The 14,608-nt window shown below is 39.4% G+C and overlaps 1 protein-coding gene across 1 annotated transcript; it reads left to right on the forward strand.

The window, feature by feature from the left end:
* The first annotated feature begins 8,198 nt into the window (after window positions 1-8,198).
* LOC124959535 (putative olfactory receptor 52P1) lies at window positions 8,199-9,134 on the forward strand. The gene has a single exon (XM_047517951.1). The coding sequence runs from the start codon at window positions 8,199-8,201 to the stop codon at window positions 9,132-9,134; it is 936 nt and encodes a 311-aa protein (XP_047373907.1).
* Window positions 9,135-14,608: the final 5,474 nt, after the last annotated feature.

Below are 14,608 nucleotides of genomic sequence, written 5' to 3' on the forward strand. Positions count from 1 at the left end.
CTTCTTTTTATGTCATTTATTCCATTGTTATTTTCAGACTTGCTGTTTCTAACATAGTGACACAAAATCCTGTGCTCCCCTTTACTTTTCAACATCAGGTTTATGCTATTCTTAAAATTATGTACAAAATAATTGAGGGTCACTTTCCCAGGTTATATCAATTTTCTGTCATAAAGATATTGAAGATGTTTCTTAAAGTAAATAATTAACTTGAACAACAACAGGTTTCAACAGATAAGTATTGAGCTGTGGAACTTGGACAATCATGATACAGTGGGTTCTCAGGAGCCATGTAAGGATGCCTCATTGTTCTGGGTCTAAAATGGAATGTATGCAAGGGATGCCTTCATACATTTATTATCCATAGACATCAGTACTGCTGAGGGACACTGGGGATATTGATAAACTCTGACTTAATTTGTTTTGTAAGTGGGAAATCAACTAATAGAAAAAATTACAAAAATGGGTGTCAGGCATTGGGACTTCTTTTGATGACCCAGTCCTGGTGACCTTCCAGGTCTTTTATCACTGAGACATGGAGGAGAGTTTAAGGTAGCAGTGAAAATAGATAAAGAGGGAAAGTATATTCCCCTCCCAGGAATATTACCTCACACTATCATACATAGCTTTAACAGTCATGGACTTTCCCTATCAAAGTGCCTCAAATTGAGGATTTTTTTTGCCTTACTTTTTTCAAAACTTTACAAAGAAATGTTAAATAATTAAATAATACATTCTATTTAGATCTCTCATACAATTTACCTTTATCTGTTTGCTACCATCCTATTTCCAGAGTTGAAGTTCTGACTTTTTCTTTTGTTTTCTGTTCTTTTTTTTCTTTTTTTATTGTAAACAAATGGGATACATGTTGTTTTTCTATTTGTACATGGAGTCAAGACATACCATTTGTGAAATCATAAATTTACATAGGGTAATGTTGTTTGATTCATTCTGCTATTTTTCCCTCCCCCCCCACCCCTCCCACCCCTCTTTTCCCTCTATACAGTCCTTCCTTCCTCCATTCTTACCACCATCCTTAACCCTAATCCTAAACCTAACCCTAACCCTAACGCTAACCCCTCCCACCCCCAATTATATGTCCTCATCTGCTTATCAGCGAGATCATTCGTCCTTTAGTTTTTTGAGATTGGCTTATCTCACTTAGCATGATATTCTCCAATTTCATCCATTTGCCTGCAAATGCCATAATTTTATCATTCTTTATGGCTGAGTAATATTCCATTGTGTATATATGCCACAGATTCTTTATCCATTCATCAATTGAAGGACTTCTAGTTTGGTTCCACAATCTGGCTATGGTGAATTGAGCAGCCATGAACATTGATGTGGCTGTATCTCTGTAGTATGCTGATTTTAAGTCCTTTGGGTATAGGCCAAGGAGTGGGATAGCTGGGTCAAATGGTGGTTCCATTCCACCATTTGATGAGGAATCTCCATACTGCTTTCCAGAGTTGCTGCACTAATTTGCAACCCCACCAGCAATGTATGAGTGTACCTTTTTCCCCACATCCTCGCCAATACCTATTGTTGCTTGTGTTCTTGATAATCACCATTCTAATTGGGGTGAGATGGAATCTTAGGTAGTTTTGATTTGCATTTCTCTTATTACTAGATATGTTGAACATTTTTTCATATATCTGTTGATTGCTTGTACATCTTCTTCTGTGAAGTGTCTGTTCATTTCCTTAGTCCATTTGTTGATTGGAATATTCATATTCTTGGTGTAGAGTTTTTTGAGTTCTTTATATATTCCAGAAATTAGTGCTCTATCTGAAGTATGAGAATGCTACTTGAGAGATCCTTTGTCTTTATTACATATATTATACAAATATATATGAGCATTATATTGCACATACATCTGTTAAATATATTGTGAAAAATTTTGTATTGCTCTTCTATGTTATACTTAGAATAGTATATAGATTTTTTGTCTAGTAGGAAGATTATGCATATATTTTCCTAATAAAGAACCACTTAAGCTAACACTGGATTTGAGAAGAGGAGAACCAATATACTAACACAAAGGAGCAAAATTCTATCAGAGTCATCTAGACTTTCACAAAAAATATAATCATCACATACCAATTAAAAATGAATATGAATGACAACATTATTTAGCATTTCGTCAAAGAGTAAGAAAGTTTAATGGCAAAATCCAGATTTTTATTAAAGGAACTTCAGACTTTGTAGGGTAAAAACATCACCCAAAAGCTGCTCTTATTATGACAAAAATGAAAAAAAAAATGCAACCACACAAGCATGAAAAGACTTAATTATTACATGAAAACTGGGAATAGTCAATGTATCCCTTTTCCTCTGGGAACTGCTTTTCAGGTCCTGTTGGCCATTGAATAAAAGGCCCAAAGGGATCTTCTAATGAAATCCTTCTTGGAACCTCCCTCTTTCCTTGGTCTCCAGAGAGTCAGCTGTGCCCAGAGATCTTAGAAGATGAAATCGTAGAGTTCAAAATTGCCTTCTACAGTGGGACAGCCCCCACCACTATTACAAGGAAACCTAAGTGCTATGTTGCAGGAGAGACTGGAGGAGCACCAGCGTGGGCAGAAAGCTCCCCCACTCCTGCTGTCCCAGCTCAGCAAAAAAGAGAAATGATGTTCTTTTATGAGATAGGCAGATCCAAGTGGTGACTTTCAAGTTATGGTGCTCTTGTTATCAGAAGCAAAAATGTTGCTAAACAGAATATAGTAGAACATTTCCAGGTGAGTTCTGATTTAAATAATTAAAACTACTCCCCTGCATTGCTTCTTTCTATCAGATTGCTTTCCCTCAATGTCCTTTCTCTGTAGCCCCCACTTATTCCCTAGCTGCCCAACAATCCTACTCCAGATACCTGAACCACTGCCTCTTGTCTGAAAGTTGAGCAAGGTTATAGAATTTTAAGGGATCAGGGAATGAAGATCCAAGAAAATAAGGCTTCAAAATAATGAAGAAAGAAGCCATGCCCAGTGGCACATGCCTGTACTGTAGTAATCCCAACTCCTGGGGAGGTTGAGGCAGCAGGGTTGCACCTGGGAGGCTACCTGGGCCATTCAGTGAGACCCTGTCTCAAAATAAAATAATAAAAGGGGCTGGAGATGTAACAAGAGGAAGAGTAGCCTGGGAACTGCTAAAATAATAATAATAATAAGAAGAAGAAGAAGAAGAAGAAGAAGAAGTAGTAGTTATGAGTTATGGCAAGTGGAGGTAGTTTACAAACCTGGCTCATAGGGAGCAGTTAATAAACACCAACTTAATGAGAGGAACTGCTTAAAGAAAGGAAACTTAGCCTAAGCACTAGACAACAGCAGAACAGCAGTATGGATACAGGAAAAGCCATGATGTGAGTCAGAATAAGAGTGAGGAAAAGATTGAGTCAAGGGATGAGGAAAGCATCATATTCAAAAGGAGATGGCAGTCAAGGGTCTGTTTCCAACCTTGCCCGAGGACTCTCCTTGATGGTGAATTTCTTACATTTCCTCCATTCACCTACATTTTCTACTATTGTATTGTTTTGCTTCTTTCCTCTATTGAAGATATTCTCCCTGCTTCTCCACTTGAATAAGTCTTGCTATTATTTCAGGTTACTACAAATTTGACTTCTTTAAAATTTTCTTTGCCCCTGAAGAAGGAAGAGTCCCTTCATGCTCCATAAACTCCTTTACATCTCTGTCGTCACCTTTAGTGAACTGTGCTGTAACTGCTGAGAATTTGTCTCTTGATCAAGCAGTGATGGAGGATGAGGAGCAAGGGGGCAAAAGGAGAAGGCAAAGGGAGTGAGGGGGCCCAGAGGCATGCACTGATGCAACTTTGACTTGTGTGGGGTTGGCCATTGTCAATGTGGCCACCAGGGAACCACTTCCAAGAAGCTGCTGGGCTCTGATTCTGTGCTTCCTGAATACACTGGAGGGGCCGGGTAATCAGAATTGTTAAACTCCTCAGTGCTTCTAGTGGACAACCACAGCTGAGAGTCACTTCTAGATTCCATGAAGGATAAAGGTGTTTGCAAACAAACGTCATTTTAAAAGATGATAAGTGGTTTAGTATGGCTAAAACAGAAATTTAAGAAGCAATGGAATTTTCACAGTCTAAAGGACAAACAGGGAGTCATGTGAAGTTTTGTGGGAACAGAACAGCAATGTCCAGCACTGTGAGGCAGGCAAAGCTTTCCTTCAAGAAGAGTAAAATAACCGAGAGTGAAGAAAGCCAGGGAAAGAGTGATAGATGCTGAAACTGAAGGGGAGTGCTGAAGCCAGATACTACCCTTCTCATCTTGAGTATCACAAGCATTCATGAATATCAAGTATTCAAGTATAACACAGGGCCTCATGCATCATGGTACAGGTCTGATTTTGTTCCATTATAACAGGAAGCCACTGAATGTTGTGATATTCTATTATTTGTATTTTTAAACATGTTAAAGATAATATTAGTGCTTCAGGGCAACAAACAGTGTGCAGCCAGAAGAGAGCAGAAAGACCACTGAGGAGGTGTATCAGTAGCCCATGAGAAAACTGAAGTGCACAGTGTAAAGAATTTGGAAGGCATGGGTAAGGAGAGAATTGAATACATTTAGAAAAATCTGTAACTCATAAGACCATTGATGATGTATTGGGGAAGGAGATTGTTCAAATAATGTTAGGTGCAGATACAAATATGGTATAATGAATCCCACTATTGTGTACAATTATAATTCACCAATTTTAAAAAAATTAAGAAAGAATATTCATGATAAACCTGACTGCAAACCTAGGTTTACTTTAAATGGAAACAGGAAATAAGGATGTGAGACAGGTGAGATTAATTCTGAAAGCATCTGAGGGGAAGACGGATGCCCAGACCTAACAATTGGTTCAAATCCAAATTGTATTTCTTGTGGTACCTCCAATAGGTAGGCTGTGGTGGCAAAAGGGACAGAGAGTATTGTGAGTCTACCGGGGAGAATGGGTAAAGTGGGGGGTGAGTCTGGGTTTAACAAAAGCATGAGGAGAGCTATGGGTCTCCTCCAGCTCCTGTTGTGCACTGTGCTTAGTTCAGGACATGGTCAGTCTTGTTGAGAACCTGACTTCTCTGGATGTGACTGAGGTTGGCATCAAGTTGTGGAATTACAGCAATCTTGCCAGGAAATAATATATCTTATAATTCATTCTTAGCCACAATTCAAGTTCTGACAATTTCATTTCTTTCAACAATTGAATTACTTTATCTATGTTTCTCTCTGACAAAAAATGCTGCTTTCTGAGAGCATTCATAAGTTAGATGTGGAATGATAACTTTTGTCCTTATGGAAGGTAATGACTTCTGAAATCAATGTTCATGAAAATAATTGTTGATATTTTAGAGCCTAATTCAGATGAACTATAAATAAATGATGCGATCTATTAAAATTGTGCACTATTTTGTAGATATTAAAATAGTCAGTGCACTGATTTAGGGATAAATAATATGAAGGACAGGAAGAAAGAGTTCTTGATCCCATAAAAAAAAATAGATATTTTAGTGGGAGGGTGAGTTTGAAAGTTGGAAGAATGTGGCAGTCTGCAGGGATGGTCATAGACACTGAAGGTTGAAATCACTTCATCTGCCTAAATATTTAACTGATCCAGAAGTGAGGCAGGACTGACAGGGCACAACAATATGACCTACAATGTTTCTGTCTCTTTAGTGCCTCTCATCTCCCTGTCCATATTTGCATTGCCATTCTGTGTTTGTGTCATTAAATCCAGAATCAATAAAGACACTAGTTAATGCTCCATCAAATATTTTCTTAGCTAAATGTTTAGCCTTAACCTAGTCCAGATACTTAATGAATGGAGATCAACTTTAAGAATGTGAAAGAATCTGGCAGCTCAGTCAGGCAGAGTGGTGAACCCCTATAATCCCAGTGATTTGGAAGGCTGAGCAGGAGGGTAGCAAGTTCAAGACCAGCCTCAGAAACTTGAGACTCTAAACAACTTGGTGAGACTCTACCTCAAAATAAAAAATAAAAAGGGGTGAAGATGTGACTCAGAGGTTAAGCATCCTTGGGTTAAATCCCCAGTTCTTCCCCATAAAAAGTATCTGGTAGTTTAAATTCTGTGTAATCTTATAGCAACTTTAAAAAAGGTATTAAATTTATGAATGGCAAATTTTAATTGTCTAAAAGAGTAATGTATAAAGTGTGCTGCTCACCAAGATTTTCAGTTTTTAATAGGGGGTTAAGGTCAGATCCCTATTTTATAAAAAGTCAGGGGACCTTTAACTGAAGAATGAATAAAAACAACAAGAGTGATTTTAAGAGTGAATTCAGATTCTAGAGTGTGAACTAGAATGTAGTATGACTTTTTAAAAAGACACAGAATATGCAGAAAATATTTGGTATAAATTTAATATTTATAATTCTACTACATGCATGCAATTTACCATGATTGTGGTGTGTGGTGCAGTTCATTCAAGTCAGAATTCATTTTAATAGCAGTAGAGATACCCCAATACAAATAGTTATGGAATTATTAGGTTCTAAAGGAGTAACTTAAATATACCAGTACCATCCCTATATTTTGTGGTAGTAATTATATTCTATGACAATGCTATTGAACTTAGTGATTCACAAAATTATGTCAACAAGTTATAAAAATATCATGTGTGTTCTTTACAGTGGGCTTCTCATATAACTAAGGAGATCCAGTCACGTGATTAGATAAATGTTTTCATCTTTAGCACTTCTCCTTGTGTTGTACAGGGTCTACGGATCCTCTTTGACAAACCCTAGTTTGGATGTTGTTTGCCTGCATAGAACTAATCATTCTTAGTGTCTTCTCGGGCCAGAGTGCAAGGTTCCTTCAAATTGCACCTTGCCTCACTTTTACAAGGAGGATTGTTCCCTCTAATTTGTCATTCAAAATGTTGGTGACAGTGTTTTTCATTTATTCAGGCAATGACTTTCCTCTATGTTATTGGTCCTTTTGCCCATATTTCACACTAAACTAAATCAGTTCTCTTCTAGAAAGATTAGCTTCTTTCTAGAAGTCCAAGTGTAATACATATTTCCCTTATTTTGCCTACATATAACACCTATTTCTTGTAAGAACCATCAGTCATCCTCATTACTGGACCAGCTAAAAGAATTTCTAAATATCATTTTAAATAACAACATTGTTTCCTAATATATTGATCCATAAGAAGAGGCTATTAGGCTTAAACTAAATATCCATGGCCTAATAATTGTAGATACAATGGACAGTGTGTAGATGATAGAAGACAGTGTAGCAGGGAGGGGTTTATTAGCAGAAAGCCTTTTTGATTTAATTGCAACATTCAGTGAACATATATCCCAGTAAGTAGAGAGAAATTCTGCTTGATGCATAAGAGGAAGTGAATAAAAATGAGTACTCCTAGGTAGCCCAGTGGAATAATTTGAAGTAAACACTTCATGATTAAAGGTAATACAATCTACACATGAAGGTCAGTAAGACCAGAACACAGAGAGATGCATAAATTAGGTTAAAACCTCAAAAGGCTGTCCAGAAAGTGCATATGTGCATAGCTGAGGAGATGATGGAAGACCTAATAGTGTCCTTATTTGGACATTGTCTCTTCCATGCTTTGTCATCAGAAACAGAGGACCCCACGGGAAAAAGGCATCACTATCAGAGAGTAGGTTCCTAAAAGGATATCACATGAGATTTAATAAGCTCAACAGCTAAGCAGCCCTGGAACAGGGAGTGAGAAAACATATTTTCTCTATTTGTATATGTTGGACGTTTCCAATGAAAATACCATGGTTCTTCTATTATGTTCTCCCTTATTTCCTCAAGGATCGTCTATAATTACTCAGAACTTCAGAAAAAAAGTTTAAAGTATAGGAGTGCTTAAATGGGAGGGATGAGAATCATGTCTAATGTAGAAAAGAAGCCAGATCTCCATAAAGAATTCACCTTTGGACACTAAATGTACTGAGAAATAGACCCAGGAGCTGAGAAATAGGCCCAGTGGCTGAGAAACAGACCCAGATGCTGAGAAACAGACCTGGGTGCTGAGAAATAGAACTGAAGCCACATTGTGACTTAAGAATTCCTACCATCTTTCTCTGGTCCCCAACTCAGCAAGTCATTAAAATCCAAACAAGTAAAAACAACCCACCACCCATATCTCATTGGCAGGTGTATAAAGCTTTTTGAAATGAACACCCACAAGTTTCTACCATGCTACGCTTCAACCATTCCAGCTTCGTGACCTTCACTCTGATGGGCATACCTGGCTTAGAGTCACAGCACTTGTGGCTATCTCTTCCTTTCTCCTCCATGTTTTTGGCTATCCTCATTGGCAACAGTGCTGTCCTCTTCCTGGTGGTGACAGAGCCCACACTTCACACACCAATGTACCTGTTCCTGGCCCTGCTAATGGTGACTGACCTCATATCTACTCTAGCTCTGATGCCCAAGCTCCTGTGCCTTTTCTGGTTCAATGATGGAGACATAGCTTCCAGTGCCTGCTTCACCCAGATGTTCTTCATCCATGGAGCATCAGTGGTTCGATCAGCCCTACTTGTTGCCATGGCTTTTGACCGCTTTGTGGCTGTGTGCGAACCATTACGCTACAACACAATTCTGAGCCATTCCCTAGTTGGACGTCTAGGACTGCTGGCTGTAGCCAAGGGTGTGATTCTCATCCTGCCCATGACTCTTCTACTTCAAAGGTTAACTTTCTGCCACAAAGTTATTCCTCACACATATTGTGACCACATGGCTGTGGTGAAAATGGCCTGTAACCACACCAGACCCAATCGAATTTATGGACTCTTTGTGATCTTGCTCGTGGTTGGACTTGATCTGCTGCTTATTGGTTTCTCTTATGCCCTGATCCTACAGGCTGTGGTACGCCTCAGCTCTCGAGATGCCACCTTCAAAGCCCTCAACACCTGCTCAGCCCACCTCTTTGTCATCCTTGTCACTTATGTGCCTGCCCTCTTTTCTTCTATCACCCACCGCTTTGGTCACAATGTCCCACCTCATGCCCATATTCTCCTTGCCAGTCTTTACCTTCTTCTACCCTCAGTGCTCAACCCCATCATATATGGGATGAAGATGAGGGAAATACGGGATAAGGCAACCAAATACCTGTGCAGAGAATCTGAATAGGATGTGGGTCCCAGAAAAAATCAAACCTGCTAGTAAATGAAGAAGGAGGAAAATTAACATTGCTTTTGCCCAACCATCTAAGACCCAGTTGTATCTCCAAATGAGTGGGAAGAACAGACCATGGAGGTCTTCCTTCTTTCCTCCCTCCCACCCTTCCTCCTGCCCTTCCTTCCTTCCTTCCTTCCTTCCTTCCTTCCTTCCTTCCTTCCTTCCTTCCTGATGAAATACATATTACAAAATATTTTATTGCAAGAAAACATGTATCCAGATGCCTAATTGAAGAGACTTCTGTGACTGGAACTACATATTTAAAAGAATATGTGAGAAGGAAGCCACCTGTATCTGAAATGATATACCTTTACTTGAAGTGACCCAGAGTGATGTGAATCATGCACAAAAAAAAAATCAACTTATATTGTTGTGATGAAGAATGCTTAATTGACATGTTGTTATTATTATTATTATTGTTATTATTATTACTATAATTTAATGGTTATACATAGTAGTTTGGAGTTCATACTGACAAACTCATACATGCATGGAATTTGATTTCAGTTCACGATCCCCCTTTTCTCTTCCCTTTTTCCCTTCTGTCCTCCTTCTCTTCTCCACTCCCCCTTTCTCTACTCTTTTAGATTTTCTTTCACTTGTCCGTTAATTGTTGACATGTTTTAAATCATTGTAATGAGTGAAATTCTATTTAATTATTTAAATATATAGTTATCAACAGATCAATTGCACAATGTAAAAAAGCAAATGCAAAATTGAGTAGGTAAATAGAAATGATCCCTTTCTAAAAGAGTTAAACAAAATGAAAATACGAAGCATAAGAAATATTGAGAAAATTATAATCACAGGTTTAACATATGTTAAAGTCAAATGTAATTATTGAATTTAAAATTATGAAAAAAGATGCTACATAACTAAACTCCCTCCAAGTCTGTTATTGTGCTCAAAATTGTTAAAAGGACAATGATATGGAGGATATGGCTCCTGATGAGTCCTAACTCACTCTTTACTTCAGTGAACTGAACAAAGTATAAATCCTGAGACTATCTCTAATGATCATGAACAAAAAAGACCTTCTGTATTGGATAGTCCTTGCCCTTGGATTTTATCTGGTCCTGCTCATCTTTAGAGTGAGAAGATGCCTACAAAGAGAATAATAATTAAAAGACCCTTCCTACTACAAATTGTATAAAAGAGGAGAAAAAACATCCACCCCAGTCTGTTTTTCTCTTCATTCTTTAGTAACAAAGTGTCCCAAGTCACCCTTAACTATTACATTGTTTTTGTGAAGTATTTATTAGGAAAACTTGGCACAGTGAGAAAAGTGACAGCGTCAGATCATGAATCTATGGTGGCTTCCTCAGGCCTTTTTCACCTGTTGGTGCTGAGAGGATGGAGAGGGGATTTATGCCTGATGCTGACATTTGGCCACCATCACGATCAGCATGGCCGCGTTCATAGAGAGACTGAGGGAATAAGTTACTAAAGAGTTTGCTGTCTTCAAAGTATGATCTTATTGATGGAGAATTGTAGTGTTAAAACTTTGGATAAGCAGAAGAATATAGGAAAATATAGAAAAATATAGAATATAGGAAATCCTAAGAAAAGTTCAGAGCATCAGCTAAGGTTGGAGTATTAATTTCCTAGAACAGGAGTGAATGGAAGGGTCCTACTTTATATGCCTCATATTCTATTATTTTCATCAGAAGTGTCATCTGTTGAGGCAGCTCTGCTAGTTCTGCTAGGAGTTTTTATATATAGTAGTTTATTGAATCATTTCAACTATAATTCAACTTGTGTAGTCACCTGTGTTGTATGTAAACTATGAAGGTGTGGTTTCTTTATGTGCCCTTCCCATAGTCACACAGGCAGTGAGTAGATATGCCTGATTCAAATCCTGATCTAGCTGATCATATCTTCCTTCTACTTTTCTATGTCCATGTTGCCTGGTTGACGACAACCAGGAAGGTCACAGAGTGGGACTAAGTGGAACACCTTATAGGAGTGACTCCAATCATAAAAATGTGGCAACTATTCTGTGAGTACCTCCTACCTAACATCAAAAAAGTAATTGAAGACGTATTTTTGTTAGAGTGTAAACAGTGACAAACTGTCTGGAGAATTGAAAACATCTTCCTTTACTGTTTATTTGTAATGTGCTGACCCACCTCCACCCAATCCCCACCTTTCTGAGATGTATGTTGTATTCCTACAAGTTGACTTTCATGGAACTCATCACCCCATCTGCACTCAGTTGGCTTCTGATTAGGCTTCCCAAAGAGAGCTATGTTAGTCTGGGTCCTCAAAGGAGATAAGACTAAATAAAATTAAATATACAATATATATATATATACATATGTGGCATATGTATATATACATATGTGTATATATATATATATATATATATATATATATTTAGTGGAAACGCCTACGTAAAAGAAATGTGATGGAGGGAGGTAAGAAGGGAAGGAGAGAGAGAATGAGAGCAAGAGAGAGAGAAACAGAGAGATACAGAGAGAGAGAGCAAGAGAGAGAGAGATATGCAGCATACACTGGAAAATCCACACTGGGAAATCATTATTGGTCTCTGCCACTGGGTATTTAGTGGGAATTCATGTAGTTGGATTCAGATGCACTTATTTTGCTTAACAGTACGATCTACACCAGTTCTACAGCGGCTGCTGATGAAGACGAAGACTGGCTAACATAAACTGACTAAGCCATTTTTGTCAGTGCATCTTTAGATTTAGATGAATTTTGGTATTTTGGTAGTAATTACTATGTGATATAAAGTCAGCAAATTTTGTGTCTATACCCAATTGCCAACCCATGTGCCTTTAACCTAGATCTCCTTGCCACTAATACTTATCCAACTTGACAGGTAGCCACTGGGCATTGCCCCAGCAATTATATCTCACCACAGGTCACTTCTCCCTTCTTTGAAAGTAGATGCTGTTGCACTGCTCACATTCTTCTCATTTGAAACATTATCCTTTTCCCCTGTCTCTCAGGACTAGGCCCAAATGTGGCTGCAATACAAACTCCTCCACTTTCTCCTTGCACCCACTGATCAAGATGGCCAGTCTATAAGCTGCACTAGACATTTCCCCCTCCTTAGTCAGTCATGACAGGTCGCCCAACTCATGCATACGTGCACATCCCAAAACGGCACTGGTGCAACTCTGGTGACTAACACGGGAGCCTGGACTTCTGGCTCCTGAAGTTTGCTTATACTCTCTGGTCTTGCTCAGGCTCAAGTCCCATCTACCATGATGGGCTGCTGATTTTTTAAATCCATCATTCGAATTCATAATGTAGCAGGTCTGGCAGAACCCAGATCATTATAGAAAGCTAATGGACAGATGGTCATACCTTATCTGTTGCTGCCAAACAAATGGTCCCAATTGGGCAAGGTGGCACTGGGTGTAGTAACTGTTCAAAGCCAAGGGACCTGGGAGGAGGGAGGCAGAGACTACTGATGTTCTTTGCCCCATGCTGTTCCATCTGTTCTGGGTGGCCCCTGTCAGCTTTGCCTCAGTTCTGATGATCTGGGGTTTCCAGAGTCATCACGTTTTGGGTGCTGGAAACTGACATTCGTCAAGACCCAGGTCATAGAGTGAAAGTGAAGTTAGCTGATGAAGTGCATATGCCTCTTCCCCTGAGGTGATATTTGGAGACAGTGTTTTAAGAGTCCAGCATGATTCTATCTTTGGGGTTTGTTTCCAAGCTGCAGATGGTTAAGATAGGTGAACAAGTAGGAGGGGATTTGCAAACTGAAGTGCTGAGGACGAGCTGGATAGCAGGACTGAGGGTGAAGACTCCACAGGGGTTGGTAAGCCCCATGATTGGACCTACGTGACAAATGGTACTGCAACAGTACTTGAAGAATCCTTAAATTAAAGGTGGTACCTATGACAGATTTGAGAGTCAGGGAAACTGCAAGCCAGATAAAGTTTTTTGATGAAGTTCTTTTTGAGGATGAACTTCATAATTGTTAAGTTCAAGTTCAAATGTGAAAATTAGAGGCATGACTTCTAGTTTTTGCTGCTGTGGCTACTTTTCTTGGCAGTTGGGGTGCTTATCAGAATATAGGACTTTACAAAATGGTCAAGGCGGCCTGTTATGCTGTATGGATTCACATCACAAGACAAAAGTGCTAATTTAATGCATGTTGCACTTTCCCTCTTCACAGGACCTAATGAAATGCACACAACATTTTAAAAATATATGTTCTCCTTATTTTAAATTGACTGAATTTTTTTAAAGTCAGATAAAAGACAATTTTGAGTAAATCACTCTCTCTTTCTTTCTCTCTCTCTCTCTCTCACTTTTTCTGACTCCTGTATTCCTTTATGGCAGCGGTCAGTAAATTTTCCCTGTGTAGTTTCAGATATTTAATATTTTTGAATTTGCAGGTAATGGTATCTAACTCACAACAAAGTCACATTATCACTATAGTGGAAAAGCAGCCATATATGATATATAAAGAAATAGATTTGACTGTTTACCAAAATAGGTGGCAGGTTGAAATTAGCCAACAGCCCATAATTTTTCAAGTTCTTCTCTATAGTCAATTCATTGTTTACAAAAACAAACATTTGTGATTAACCAAAATGTCTCTAATGTAGCATTACAGGAATCTATGAAATGGTTTTTGAAAAGTGACTCTACATATATTATCATGGGTTGATGTCAAATAATATTAGAGTAAATAGTGAATTATACTATTTCACTATTTATATAAAGTATAAATAGTGAATTACACTATTTATATATAAATAATATTAGAGAGGTTCAAGATGGCGGACTAGAGGGCGGCTGCATTTCATGTTGCTCCAGGACTCAAGATTCAAAAGAGGAGATAGTGACTTGGGACCAACTCAAAGCCGCCCGGGGAGTTTCTCCCATAGGGGAGGCGTCCCCGAAGGGGCAGTAGCCCTGGAACGCAGAGAACTTTGTGAAGTACAGTGACTCGGCGGGTCGCCCCTCCCCCGCCAGAGCGGTAAAAACGGACAGCGAAGCGGAGCGAAAAATGGCGGATTGAAGTTTCCAGGACCGCGGGCAGATTCTCTAACCTAAGGAGACTCGTCTGCGAAGGGTGAGGCTCTCAAGCCCAGGAGGGAGGTCCGGGCCCCTGGGAACGTTGCCTGCAAAGGCTGCCCCTGCCCAGGCGGCAAGACACACCTCCCCTGCTGGAGCAGTGAACTCGGAAAGCGGGGATCTTTGCAAGGGAGGTTGTGCGACACACTGCTTGGTTTTGAAGCGATCTGCCAGGGCTCCAGCGGCTGCCAGAGAAAGAGTGGGGCGGCGAGTTGTTTGGATCCAGCAACCGCCTGAGCAACGGGGAGGGGGCTGCCCAGAGGAGGTGGAGGTACGCAGTGAGTGCCTTGGTCTCCAAGCGCCCACACCTGGAGGAAGAGACGAGCGACGGGTCACTGGGGCTTGGAGCATATGTACGAGGCTCC

This window comes from Sciurus carolinensis, chromosome 11 (genome assembly GCF_902686445.1).
Source record: "Sciurus carolinensis chromosome 11, mSciCar1.2, whole genome shotgun sequence".
NCBI classification, from domain to species: Eukaryota; Metazoa; Chordata; class Mammalia; order Rodentia; family Sciuridae; genus Sciurus; species Sciurus carolinensis.